This window comes from Amphiprion ocellaris, chromosome 17 (genome assembly GCF_022539595.1).
Source record: "Amphiprion ocellaris isolate individual 3 ecotype Okinawa chromosome 17, ASM2253959v1, whole genome shotgun sequence".
Classification (NCBI taxonomy): Eukaryota; Metazoa; Chordata; class Actinopteri; family Pomacentridae; genus Amphiprion; species Amphiprion ocellaris.
Window position 1 is genome coordinate 8,135,455 of NC_072782.1, and position 14,328 is coordinate 8,149,782.

Genomic DNA, 14,328 nt, shown 5'->3' on the forward strand with positions numbered 1-14,328 from the left:
CCAGCTGACACTAAATTCAGCTAAATTTCATCTTAATGGGAGAAGTACAATTGCGGTCATGGTCTTTGCGCAAAAGCCGTGTCCTTTAAAAATTACGCTTGGTATGTGTGTACTACTAATGTGTGACACCGTCTGACATTCTGCCATTGTGCACGCAGGATAATGAAAGAGTGAGTATCCGGACCATTTGTAGTTGACCCCAGTAATAGCACTAATGCCGGAACATATTTCTCCTTCATTAAGACTGTCTGATGTGGGAAGGCTTATGCCACCATTTCTCTCTCTCCTTCTATCTTTTAGCCTCTCTTCATCTCGCTTGATCTCACTCACTCTTCCCCTCTGTCCCTCTGTCGTTCCCTCTCTAATCCAAACACTCCTGTGAGCATCACACTGGTATTAATTCAGCCTATTATGAGAGACAGAAGAGGAATTACAGCATTTTATTGTGAGCTAGGCCGTTTAACAGCAGTATTATGGCCGATCATTAGACTCTTTAACTGCTCCTGTGGGAGGGCACTGGGGTCCTTATTGGAGGATAATTGGAGCACACAGTGGAAAAGGAGGCTTCTGCTTCATACATATGTGTGCAAGCAAAAACAATCAAACATGCAAAACACAGAGAAAATAATTTATTCATAAGCTGCATTCATCAGAGTTTTTCTTTTCTTTTTTTTTCGGAGGCGTGGGAGCATTTTTGTCGCAGAGTTACTGAAGCAGAAAGCCCCACATGTTCCTCATTAAATGACCCGCTGTCTTGATCATCATCACAACACCATGTTTCCTCAATGACACCGTATGAACGAGTGTGTGCGGGTCCCAACAGGGGAGGGGTGCAGCATCCCGGAAGCCAACAGAACTGATTATTCTCAATATAAATATCCGTGAATTACTTCTTTACCGGGGCTCATCGCTGCCGTCTCTACCGCGGTGACGAATACACACTTTGACAGAGCATGTCATATAAAGCAATATTTCACTCCCGCACCATGGAGGCTGGCCTCAGCGGGGAAAGAAAACTCATATAAAGGAAGCTGCCATCACCTTGCATATTACCATCTCCACTTCTGACGGGTCAGAGATGTAATCAATAGTTATTTCTTCCTTAAAAATACTCAGTTTACGCTGAGGTTTATTGGATGCCCCCAAGTAATTCATCAATGTCACAAAGGCATGTGAGGCCAGTTGGGCAGTTTTCTCTGCTCCATAAGTCATGTCATCACATCAGCAGGGGAGACTGTGCAAAGATGGAAGATGAAAATGATGCTATTCGGCCAATATTTAATGATGAGCTGACAGAGGGCCATATATTGGATACAGACTGATGCTAGGCAGTTAGATTTACCCTTACTGAGAGTATCGCCCCCAGTTTTTTATTCCCATCTTATCAATTTAGGCAATACGCCGGTATAGAGTAAAGTCCTGTTCAGTGCTTTTCATTCTGCTGGGCACCTTCCCCTTTAAAAAGATCTGAGCGCACTGCTTGTGAGAGTTCATTAAAAACCACATGGAAGCAACACTTAGCCTGAAATTTTTCTCTTGACAGGTGAGGAAAAAAGAGGTTTGTCATCTGAGGCTGACAGATAGATATTTTGGGGAGTAAAGATGACCACTGGAGCATTTTCTAACAAGTTTACCTCTAACAAGCAGCTTTTGTGATGTGGGTGGAAGCATTGCCTCTCTTCAAATGATCTCTTGGTAATTGGACAGTTTCAGTGTCTGTGTGTGTGTGAGTTTCTGTGTGTGTGACAGACAAAGATAGTGAAAGGGAGGAAGAGACGGGGAGAGAGGATAAAACTTTCACAATGCCGCCTTCAGCAACCCAGCTTATCATCAGCTCTGGTAATCATGGAGCCTGCACACACGGGGCCTCCAAAAACACCGCTTCCATGCACATTCACACGCACACAAATAAAAATGTGCCGTTATTATGGTGCAATAAAACAATCAGGGTGAAAAAACAGTCCCAGCCCGCTTCCTGCTATCAGAGGTTTACTATTTCAGCACCTGGTTGCAACAGGGGTTTCCTCTGAGTGCCGAGCTGCACAAACAAAGCAGGGAAAGTTGATCCCTTTCACCTCCTCCAGCTATCTATTGTCCCAAGCCATATCATCATTTTGTTTTTCACAAAAGCTTTCCCGTCTGGTCTTTGAACAACTCTAAGCAGAATTTTCAACCAACCGAATGCATTATGGATCAACTGACGGATAAATTCCATCTGTGAATGTTATTTTAGGTTGCAAACACTTTTTAACATTTCATGTGACTGTCAAAAGCACCACTTTCCAACTTGGACACGTTACGATGGACCGCAGCACAGTTTTCGCCGTGAGTTCTACATCTCACCTCCCACTGGTTCTGCTGCGACTGGCTCTTGAGCTGGATCAACCAATCCTGTTGGCCGTCGCACACGGCACAGTGGTGCATGGTGATGATGACGGGCCGAGTCAGCAGGGCCCCGGGGGGCCCGCAACTCACCACAGGGCTCAGCACTGTTTGGCCATCATCCACCGAGGGCCTGGAGGTGCACAGGGGAGAGGACACATGCTGCTTAGTGACAATGTGACAGCAATGTACGTGAGACATGGCGGAGATGACGGGGGTAAACATAGCTGTAGGGTGCTGGTGTGGCAGGAGGCGCTGCGTACCTCATGTTGTCCTTCCTCTGAACGGTCACATACATTTCATACACTCTGCCCTGAGGAATGGCCCCGGCTGGAATTAACAGACTCACCCCTGGGGAGCAGGAAGAGACACAAATAAACAGGCATATAGATGTATATATATATATTTACACATTACCAGTCAAAAGTTTGGACACACTTACTCATTCAATGCCTTTTATTTATTTTGTTTATTTTCTACATTGTAGTTTAATACTGAAGATTAACACTTTTTTGTTTACAACATAATCCCATATGTATTCTTTTGTAGTTTTGATGTCTTCAATATTAACCCACAATGTATAAAACAATTAAATAAAAAACATTTAATGAGAAGGTGCGTCCAAACTTTTGACTGGTAGTGTATGTATACATTTATACGAGTCACGTAGACCAGAGAAGTCTTAACAGCTATTTCTACTTTCAATGCCTGCTGTGATTGCGCTAATAGATTCCAGATGAGAGTACAGACAGTGACACCAAAGCAATATAGAGAAGGAATCTCAGCCACAAACCTACTGCATAAATGGTTATTAATGGAGATGGATCTTACTTTTAGATATAAAAGTAAAATATTACAGCATTTGACATATAACCAGTGGATCTTAATGCAGCACTGAACAACTGAAGAGCAGCTAAAGCCCTGGTGAAAAAGTTATTTTTCTCAGAGAAATACAGTAATAATAGCAGTGCCCTTCAGTCCCACATATAAAAACTATGGCACTCTACTGCCTTCTCCTATGGCATCAGGAAATGATGTGGCATTTCATTTCTAAAATCAATGATCTCTCTACTCTTCATAGCATTCCCATATTGCTGCACCCAGCATGATTTACATTTTTCCATCTCAGATTGATTTGATATGATGTCCTGTCCGATGTGTTTTTTAGGAACCTATCCCCCAAATTCCCTCATGCATACACACAAACAAACACACACACACACACACGCACAGACTGTCTCTCTCTGGAGGGGGTTTCTCAGATAGCTCATTGATTTCCCATGTCCTTGTACTGAACTTTTCAAAAGGTGACAGACAGCTTCTCTAGCTAGCTAGCAAGGCAATCACAACTCCGCCACGGGGACGTCTCGCGCAGCGCTGCTCTGCCTCCCAGCAAAGCTTCAAAGAGATGGGAAATGCATTTTAAGATGCAAAATACCAAACAGCCACACTGACAGTGCCACAAAATATTTCATTACCCAGACACACATATCAAATGTGCTCCCCCCCCCCCCCCCCCCCCCCCCTCGCCCCTCCCTCCCTCACCTCTCCCTCAGCTCTCCCTCAGCCTATGTAATATGATGAGGTGGCTGAGCCCAACCAGCAGCTGAGAACATTTTACAGGTATCAAAATGAAAAAGGCAAAACTTAAGAAATGTGAGAAGTCTGTGTATCCTTTAATGTCGCTGCTAGTTTGTCCGTGCCTGTCAGAATGCATCTGTGGCATGTTGCAAACAGCCCGCATGTGTTTGAAGTGAGGACAGCATGGCTAATGTAAGCTGCCTGAAACAGTACACCTCCACTTCAGTACCTCCAGTGCACACACCTCAGGTATCCATCAACTCTTGTCACACTGTGTGCAGTCAATATGCTGATAGGTTGCATGTGGCTTAGCATATTATTTCAAAGGCACATCTGTGTATAGAAAGGTTTTCCTGGTAGAGATGGTAAGCTGTACCAGAGCCAACTATGGTCTGCATGTAAAGCACAATTTATAATGTATGCTTTGTATTTCTTTTTCCATGTATATTGAATAATTTGGTGGCTCACTATGACTAGTTTTGGCATGTTTTACCATTGATAACTGTGATGTTGTTAGTATTTAAAGCTGTTATTGCACATGTTTAAGATTTGATACCTAAAATGCTGATTTACACTTCATTTAAAAGCCCTTCACAACAAATCTTGATCTCAGAAGTGCGATGCTTTGTTCTCCAAACATATAATGTCGCACAAATCGCTTCATGCGAGTGGATCTTCATTGTGATTACTTCCCCCGTGAAATGCATTTCTTATTGAAACAGAGGAGTGAAGGGATCAATCTTAAAGCAATACAATTATCTGCATTCTTACAGAGAGTTTATGATATTGTTCTCATATCTAAACGCTAAATATGAATCTACAGCCAGGAAACGGTGAGTTTAGCTTAAGCACAAAACAGGGGGAGACAGCCAGTCTGTCTGAAGGGAACTAAATCAGCCCGCTAGAACGTCTAATGTTCACTTATCAACATGTTATAATCATTGTTCAATCTGTCTGAAAAAAAAAACAATGTATAAAAATGACAAGTTGTGGTTTTATGTTGGGGAGGGTTATGAGACAGATGATTTCCTGGCCAGACTCAGTGACTTCACAGAGTCTTGTCATCACTGCGAGGTTGCCAGACTACCAGCGGAGACGCAAGGAAGTATGTGTGTTTGAAGTCCTCGTTTCATCGGATCTTTAAGGGAAATACTTTAGGCTGAGATCACCACCACCAGGACATTATGAGTGAAACAAGAGCGGCCCTTTAAGTGCACAGAAAGAAAAGTGGAGACACCTCAACTCCTTTATATATATGCCAACACACATAGATATCCTCCTATGCACACAATTGGAAATATTAATGCTAAATGCTGACGTGCCACTGAGTGGATGAAAACATGTGGCTCCAATCAAAACACACAAAAGACAGCTAATGAGTTTTAAGATGAACATGGATAGAATTTGCTGAAACTAGTAGACGCTGCTTCACATGAATATGAGCTAATTTATTCCTTTGTTACATGATTCATATCTCTGCATATTTTGAAATATGCAACAGTTTTGCATGATTAGTAATATGAATATGCACTGGATTAAGTACCAAAACACACAAATGTGTAAAAGAAGCTCTCTCATTTCCCGCTACAGTACCTGAGTTGGGCACAATAAGGTGTCCCCCCTGGGAGCTGAAGGAACCCAGAGCGGTGCAGGACGGATCCCTGGTTCGGAGCAACGTCTGGGTCTGCGTGCGACGGCCCATCGTGCCGTCATTGTTGTCCAGCAAGCAGTGCGGCAGCTTAGGTGACAGTTTAGAGGAAAATTCCCCTCCCAGGTCATCCTGTGGAGTCACTAAGCCTGAGGAGTTGTACACCTTAATCTTCAGGTTAGGCAGAGGGTCCAGCAGAGGGGAATTAGTCATGGGGATTTTGTCGGCCACATCATGGAGGGCGTAAACCGGGCCGCGGTACATGGCGGCCGCCGAGGTCAGATCAGGGGGCGCCGTGAGGAGATCAGCTGAAAAAGAAAAGAAAGAATGTGGGAATGTCGTAAGAGGAGAAGTAGCTGGGACTGGAAATGAAAATAACCACGAGGAAATGAAGTGTTGGCACCAATCAGCAAGACTGCTGCTTGGCTTTACTCATTTGTTTTTCACTCATTAGGGGAAGTCCACTTCAACACCAAGAAACATTACTCAGGCAGAGAAGTTATGGGCGCAGCTGTGATTCATGAGTAACAGATGGCATCACTAACGCTCGGTTTACCCAGTAGGTACGAGGATGAATGTTCAATAGCTGGGCTGAGTGGGTGGAGCCAGGGCAGCGGGAGCGCTCTGTCCTTTGGCTTCTCCACAGCCTCCACCCCCTCTCTGTTTTCCAACAACACAAGCTTCTACATAATATGGATGCTAACGAAAGTCAGAAGAGTTGTTCAAGTAATAAACTTGTAAAAGTGCAGGAATAGTTGTATCATATTAGGAAAATAAATGCTTTTAAAACTTTAATAACTGTATAGGTAAAGTACTGCAGGCATGGTTATAATTTACTTTACTGTTGTGCATTAAGAGCAGTGACAGGATGTACTTTTTCCATCTATGACTAATGGTGTTTAATGTGTTTTATCTCGGTCTCAAGCTTGCACAAACACAGTTCAGAAAAAGCTGAAGTTTTTTAGCTTTTCAGTAATCCAGTCTGTGCACATATATGTTTAGATGGCAGAGGTTCAGAAGGGGTAAAGTAATATAATTCTGCAGATACCATCAGTTCCAAACATGCAGACTGGCTTTGACCCGTTTATCTACCATCATCAGATTCTGTGTTTATTCATCTGGTGCAGACATCTTATAATCTGAAAAGTCTTTGTAAAGAAGATTTATAATGGAAACATGAAAGCAATTAAATTTTATGTAATAAAACAATGGGAAATTTCAATCTTAGATAAATCAAATAATAATTAATAATCATTATGTTGCAGCTGAACTGGCTTCAATAGATCATTTTACGCGATGGTATAAATTTGCAAGGAAACAAATGGAGTTTTTTAACCTTATTGAATTCTGCAACCAAAAGGCTTTTTGCTTGTGGACAGTTCTTCATTCTCTGATGTGAATAAATCAACATGAACAACACCTTTAGCAAGGATGTTAGTCCAAAAATCAATGAAACATTTTCTACCAAAGCAATTATTTGCAGCATCCATCATCATCATCATCATCTAAATTGTACAGAATTTAAGATATTTTCTTTCTCTATTGTCTGTCTCTGTTATTTCCACTTCCTACTTCTTTCCAGAACATCACACAAACTATTCACAACACAGTTACTCTGATGTGGCTGTTTGTTTGCCGTCTTTTTGTCCTCCTCGCTGCCACCTGTCCTCATCCCCGCTGTCCTACCTTTAAGTCCTGCGTCATCGACTCGAATCTAATTACAGTTTACTATGCGACACAGAGACTGGCCTTATTATGCCTTAATGATGGGGCATACTTTGGCCTCCCATCACGACGACAAACATTTTAATAGTTTCACCACCTCGCCCCAATAAACACGCTGTCTGAGTTTCTCCTACGAGCTCATCTGCAGTCAAAAGAGCACATTTACATTCACACCGTCACAAAACACACGCGCTGCCGGAGCAACGGAGTCAAACACATCTCAACAGGTTAAGATTATGGGCTGCTAATTAAAGTTAGTGTGTGAACTACAGGGGAGCCAGAGGAAGCTCGGCCTCTCTTAATTAGACATTCACTCTCCTGAAAACGTGACTCTTTTCAGGAGTGGGAGGGCCTCTGAAACATTGACAATATGCTATTTTTTGCATTTCCAATTTTACTTTATCCTCATCATCATGGCTCATGCCTAAAATTAGGCTATTATTGATGTATGATTCATGCATGAGAGCGATTCATCACTAATTCACTCTAAAATACCAGCATGCATGCTATTCTTATCATTACCATAGAAACTTTAACTCAAAGATTAGGAAAAGAAAAACTCTTGATTCCAACAGCTGTAACTAATGAGAAGAACTAACTTAACCCCTTGTGGTGCTGAAAGCAAGCAGAGGAAGCTACTTTTCATCTGCTATCTTAGTGTTATTACTCATATTCTTATTAATAGGAACAAAAAAGCGAATTCAAGCGCTTTAGAAATGTTAGACATGTCATTTCTGACCACGAATAAGTGAAAAAAGCAAGTTCCCCTGAAAGCCATGCTGTAGTGCTTCCCAGTGCCTGACAAATATATGTATCTTAGGCTGTGAGTTTAACCTCAATACTTTCAATCTACTGAAATGTGTCTGTACCAATAAGCATCAACAACAGGCAAGTGCCAAAAGCTATCAGTGTATACATTTTTTTATTCTAAAACTTTGCTGTAAGCTCTTTCGTTAAGGCTACAAAAGGGCTTTGTAGAAATAGATGTTTAGGATTTTTAAAGTAAGCTATTGTTTTTGATAAGAAACAATGCACTTTCTGTAATGAAATTCAAGTATTGCAACCTTATAAGTGTTGAATAATAGTTGGTGTAAAACGTGTGTGGGACCCACCTTTGCGTGCAGTCTTGATGCTGACTGGCTGGAAGCCTCCGTTGAGGGCGGAGGAGTCGATGATGTCAGAGCTAAAGTCCCGGTGGTTCTTCCTGTAGATGAAGAGCGCCACAACCACGGAGATAACCAGGCACATGATCACCGCTATGACAATACCCACATAGAGAGCTACATCGTCTGTACTGGGGGCCACTGGGGGGGAAGGGAGACACAAAACAGAGATAGAAAAATTGTTATTTAAGATCTCATAAGTTTACATCAATAGCATTAAGCTCTCTCTGTCAACATGGCAAAGCTGTGATGAAGCCATTATCAGCAGTCTAATATCCTGGTTTACGATTGAGCCGGATATTAATAACCATCTCCTGGGAAATAAATGCACACAGTAGATCTCCTGTCTCTCTCTCTTTTTTCTCGCTGTCGTTAATGCTGACCTGCTGTGGGAAACAGCTTATGAAATAACACGGGACACTCTTAATTGGGAAAAGTAAATGGGTATAATGATGCATGCAGTGATGCAGCAAATTTAGTTTGGCACACAACACCGGGTCATTTTTCATCTTTACAGTGCGAGACACGTGAATATCTCTTAGTCACGAAGAAATCTGCAAAAAACATTCAAGCACTGAGATTTTAATTTGAATGTTAATACTGATTGGTGGATTTACAAAGTCACAGATTAATAGTGCTTGAAAAAAGTCACATACGAGGGAGTTATAAGGTCTCATAAACAGAATAGAAAAAATGGAAATAAAGTTATTAATGGTAAACACTGTGTCCAATAGAACAATTACAACAGAAGGCTGCTCTAGTGCAACCCAATGCCACACTGATCTCTGCTTAAAAGAAAGATCAAAAGTCCTGAAGATGGAGATATAGATGTTTTCATCTTCAAATTACCGTGCTGTGTTGGAGTTCAGAGTCTGTCTCTGTCTTTGTTCTTACACACTGCAGATACGATCTAGACATAGCTTGCATTTCTCAAACTGTCTTTCATCTCTGTCTTCCTCCCAAAGTCTTTTTGTCCAGTTTCCAGCTGGAGAAACCTCTGTGATTAGTAGGCCTGGCATGGATATATGTAGCTGTTAGAAATACAGACTCAGACAGGCACTCATTACAGATCAGACCTTTTTAATGGATGCCTACTGACAGTCTGAACTCTCTGTGGTGTTTGATAAAGAATGTCCTTCACTGTCACTGAGCTGACAAATGAGGAGAAACTCTTCTTTAGAGGTAATGGAATCTAAAACAGGCATGCAGGAGCCTGTGTGTGTGCATTGTTCAACATAGGAGTGAACACTGTACATGTCAAGAGGTTGTACAAAAAGCCACACACCAAAGCATGGAAATGCATATTTACTAGTAAGAGAACAAAGGTGTTTTGATCAGGGAGTTTGTGAGATAATATGTAAAATGCACAAGATCTGCACCAGTAGATGGCAGTATCACCCATAAATCCATACATTTGTGTAAATTAGCCTCATGTGTCTCAGGGATACAGATGGCACTCAGTCTGTGTCTCTTGTGTTCTGTTGCCCAAAGGAGGATAAATGAATAGAGGGAGAAGGAAAAGCAAGACCAGAGTGCTTCAGCGACAAGTCATAACTTGTGTATTTATTTTATCACACACTTGAACCCCGGGCCTCTTCTTCTCCAGTTATAACTTGATGTTTATTTCTATGGATAAATCGGATTTAAATTTAATAAAATAAGAGCACGATTCAACATTTAGCCAGTTTAAACCCCCATTATATTTCATGCTCAACTCTACTGAAATGAAATTCACCATAACCTTCATTTCCTTTCATCCACGGTCTAAACAGTAAATTAAAAAAGTAGATGGTTTCTTTGGGTTAAGTTTCCCTGAATGGCTGTAATTACAAGGGCAAGGGTGTTAATACTGGAGTCCTTCTAGAGACTTTATTTGCTTCAATCTCAAGGATGGACAAATTTGACCGGGTCATCTCCATTTAGCCTTGAGTTAAAAAGATACCTTCTCATATAAGTTAGGCTTCTAATCCTTTCTTTTGCACAGGTATAAACAGAAGACAGAGCAGGGAGCCAGTGATGAAAGTCTGAAAATGTAATTTCACCGTGTTCCCTCTGCCAAGCTTCCCCGCACTTATTTAACATATATCCCTCTCAGTCGAACAATCTTCCATCCACACTTTGATGATAAAGGCAGCAACCTGCTAAGTGTACGCATTAAAATGTATCACTTAGATTAATACATCCCTTTGAACATGAGCCATTGTCAGAAAGGGAAAAAGTACAAGAAATGGAAATGAAAGGGGATTATTGAACACTCCATTCTCTGTGAGAACGCAGAGATTTACAGAGGGAGGGTGAGATGCAGAGACAGAGAATAATTGAGAAATATACAGCACTGTGCAAAAAAAAAAAAAAAAAGGAAAAAATTTGAGGCACTTTTGATGTTAGGATTCTTACCCATCACACAGCGCCATCAGGGAGGCGCTGGATCAGTTCCAGATTCACTCTGCAGCATGACAATAACCCCAAAACATAAAGCTACAGTCATAAGGAACTATCTTCAGCAACAAGAAGAACAGGGGATTCTGCAAAAGCGGTTTCTTCCTCACCACCACCACCAGAATGTTATAATCGCTGAGTGAATCTGGGATTACATGAAGAGACGGAAGTCTTAAAGCTGATGAAATCCATAGCAAAACGGTGGCAAGGACAACCTACCTACTGAAAACCTTGACAAACCGTACCAAGCATACAGTATCAAGGAGAATTTTAGCCGTTTTAAGGGGAAAAGGAAGCAAAACATTGATTTGACTTAGTTTTTCTGCCAGTATTTTGGATTTTGAGGAGTAAAATTAATGGAACAACTTAGTATGAAAAGCTTTACTGTTCGTGCCTAAAACTCTGGAAGAAGTCGTGGTTTAAATTCTCTGCTAGACACATTGCATGAGCTGATGGTGACACAAAGAGGCTGAAGTTCGTGAGGAGCAACAGGATAAAGCTTTGAGTTAGTAGCATTTCTGCAAAGAGGCGTCCGGCTAACACATTGTTAGAAGAACATAACCGAAATCAAAAGAGGAGATGCCCTGCGGTGGTTGTCTGTAACTAAAAAACAGAATAGCAGTAATAAAACAGATGTGAACACAAAAGAACAGTGGTAAATATGTGTTTTCAGCCTGTTATGGACGTGTTTTTCCTGTTTTGTGTCCTGCTTTTAGTGCAGAAATACCACTTGTGAAATGTAGCTGTTCGCAGATAAGTAATGTTTTAAAATGAATTATGTGGGACTCGGGCTGTGCACGATCTGCCACTGAAGTCCACGATACAAAAAAACAAACAGGTTGGGGAGAAAGACAGACATGATGGTAGAAAATAATGCAAAAATAAATAAATAAATGATGGGGGGAAAAAAAAAACAATAACTCACATGAATTTCCAGAATCACTCTTGTCTTTTGCCTCAGAGGACTTCTGATATAAGGAACCTTGAAGAGAGGAAGAGGATTGTGGATGGGGGAGACAGCAGGGGAGGTGAGGAGAGGGGGGGGAGGGAGGGAGGAGGATGATGAAAATCAAATTTCCAACAGAAAAAACAAACTCAACAAATGAGACAGCAACAAACTCATGAGCAGGAGCGATGACACGGGGAAGCGATTTTTCTTGATTTGGCCCCTCCTTTCCATATCTGTGTATAGAGTATAGAGATGGATGGGAAGAGAAGGGAGGAACATGGAGGTTCTGTAAGGGAGTGGTGCGATCCATCAACCGGGCTTAGTGCCTCGGCAGCAGCAGCAGGACGGATGCTGGCAGGTGAGTTGGAATGGAGGGGCTGATAAAGTGTGGGCTCCAGCAGAGTCAATAGAACCTACAGCCTTGCATCTGTCACTGGAAGGTGGATGGAGAGGTTAGTGCACCAGATAAAAGGAATGATTATGTCTGGAAAGCAGGAAATGGAAGAAGGCTGAAGGACAGTGATGTGGAGCTCTGAAAAGCATAGATGGTGGGGTTTTTTTGGGTCTCAACTTTGCTTTTGGTTTGGCTTTGTTGTGGCCAGGGCTGTATGTTGAAGTGGAAAGCAGGCTGGAGCGGCAGCCAGGGATAGTGAGCACATAATATTCAGTCTCTCAGGGACATCCATAAACAACTATACAAACAATGAAGTCCTTATTGGAAAGGGAGAGAGCCACGGGCAGACAAGTGGACTGACAGGAAAATCAATGGCTTGATAGATGGCGTTGGTTTGTACATGTAATCAGGCAACAGGAAAGCCGGGCCGGAGTAGGGGGAGGTGGCTGCTAGGGTCAGTCTAACTGATGGCACATTTGAACCCATCCTGTAGAGTTTCTATTCACCCTGGCTGGTTGTACAGTATAGAAAGAGCAAAAGCAGAATGCAGTGGGTGGTCTACAAAGGAAACCTCAGAGCCCCACACAGACAAAGATTATTCTTTCTTGACATCACAGAGCTGGGAAGGAAGAGGAGATCATAGTACAGGAAATCATTGTCTGTGTTTTAACCATTACTCTTCTGAAAATGACAACTTCCAGCCTTAGAGAAATACACTTTCCTCTGCCACAACTGCTATCATTTGACCAGCTAAAGGTGCATTTTTGCTTCCACTACTTCTCAGTGGTGAATCTATTTTGTGAATATTTTGTGTTTTATCAAAACTTTATTTAAAAAAAAGCTGCATGTTAGTTGAAGGCTAAAGTGAAGGTTATGTTATGATCATCCTATCTTTGGTGTTTACTGGCAATAAAGGATGTGCTGTTACTACAGTCAGTGTTCCCATTTCTCTAGATCAATATGTCAAGAAAATGTCATATCTGAGAGCAGGGTAACCAAAGGTTTGGAAAACAACATCAGAATAAAAAAAACAGACCGCAGGGCTAGTGCAAAACAGAGATTTAGTCAGATCAGCCACAGTGAAGTGTGAAAACTACATGTGTTAGAGTTGGGAAGTTCTGTCTGAACAGGCAAAGTGCAACCTTTCTACATCAATCTGAAGATATTTAACGTTGTTAAATCCAACCTCCCAAACTCCCTGACAGTCTAAATGCGATAAACACGCTGCAAAGTAAATTATAACACAACTCTTTCCTTTTTGACTGGGGTCAGTTGTGTTTCCACAGCATCACAGGTTCTATTTCGAGCTCTGGTTGTATCGAATTCCTTCGCTAGAATTCTGTGATGGATTCCAATTGAAATGATTTAAATAAATTCAAACAACAGACAATAAGATCAAGCTGCAATGGAATCCACAGACGTGTTTGCTCAGATCCCACCCCTGCACTGCAGGGAGCAGATCAACGGTCCGAGGTGAGTTCAGATTGCACACAACTTCCATTCCCAATCATATTTGCCATAACGTGAGCTTTTAGATAATGGGCCGTTCTCCTAAATGCTAGTGGAAATGGTCATTAGCATTGACGTAAGTGGCTTCACCCTCTTAGCTTCCAAAAAAATCAATCCTTGAAATGATCCTAAATCTATATCACTATGGCTTTATATTCTCTGCAAACTGGCCATCAATCCACCAAGAACTAATGCTTTTGGGGTAGGCTGACTTGCAGAAGGCCGGGGAAGTGTGGGGTGAACATATGTTATGCCGCAGAGGGAAATAAAATAAGATGAATAACACAAACAAGAGCAAGTCTGTCTCAGCATTCTCATAGATTTTTCTGTGATGTTTCTATACGCTGTTAGACATATGAGCTGAGCTATAAAATTAGTTAATGCATTCCTGTGATGGTAAACTCTACACATTAAATGAAACCACTGAAGTCATAGTTTCCTGCGCTCACTACATAAACACATACAGTGCAGTGAGTATTTACTTTGGACAGAGGCATGCAGATCCATCAACCGGCTGCGTCTAAGGATGCATATTGAT

General features: G+C 41.7%; 1 protein-coding gene across 4 annotated transcripts in view; it reads right to left on the reverse strand.

Moving 5' to 3' along the window:
* unc5cb (unc-5 netrin receptor Cb) overlaps nt 1–14,328 on the reverse strand; it is a 123,084-nt gene that overhangs the window by 7,402 nt on the left and 101,354 nt on the right. For 2 of the 4 annotated variants that reach the window (XM_023269400.3, XM_023269403.3), the window contains exons 8-12: nt 11,864–11,920; nt 8,449–8,640; nt 5,557–5,919; nt 2,646–2,733; nt 2,344–2,515 (exon numbers count right to left, since the gene is read on the reverse strand). In XM_023269400.3, the coding sequence (XP_023125168.1) occupies nt 2,344–2,515; nt 2,646–2,733; nt 5,557–5,919; nt 8,449–8,640; nt 11,864–11,920 (872 nt within the window). The remainder of the gene's footprint in view (nt 1–2,343; nt 2,516–2,645; nt 2,734–5,556; nt 5,920–8,448; nt 8,641–11,863; nt 11,921–14,328) is intronic. The other 2 variants (XM_035947763.2, XM_035947762.2) reach the window with 1 other exon arrangement.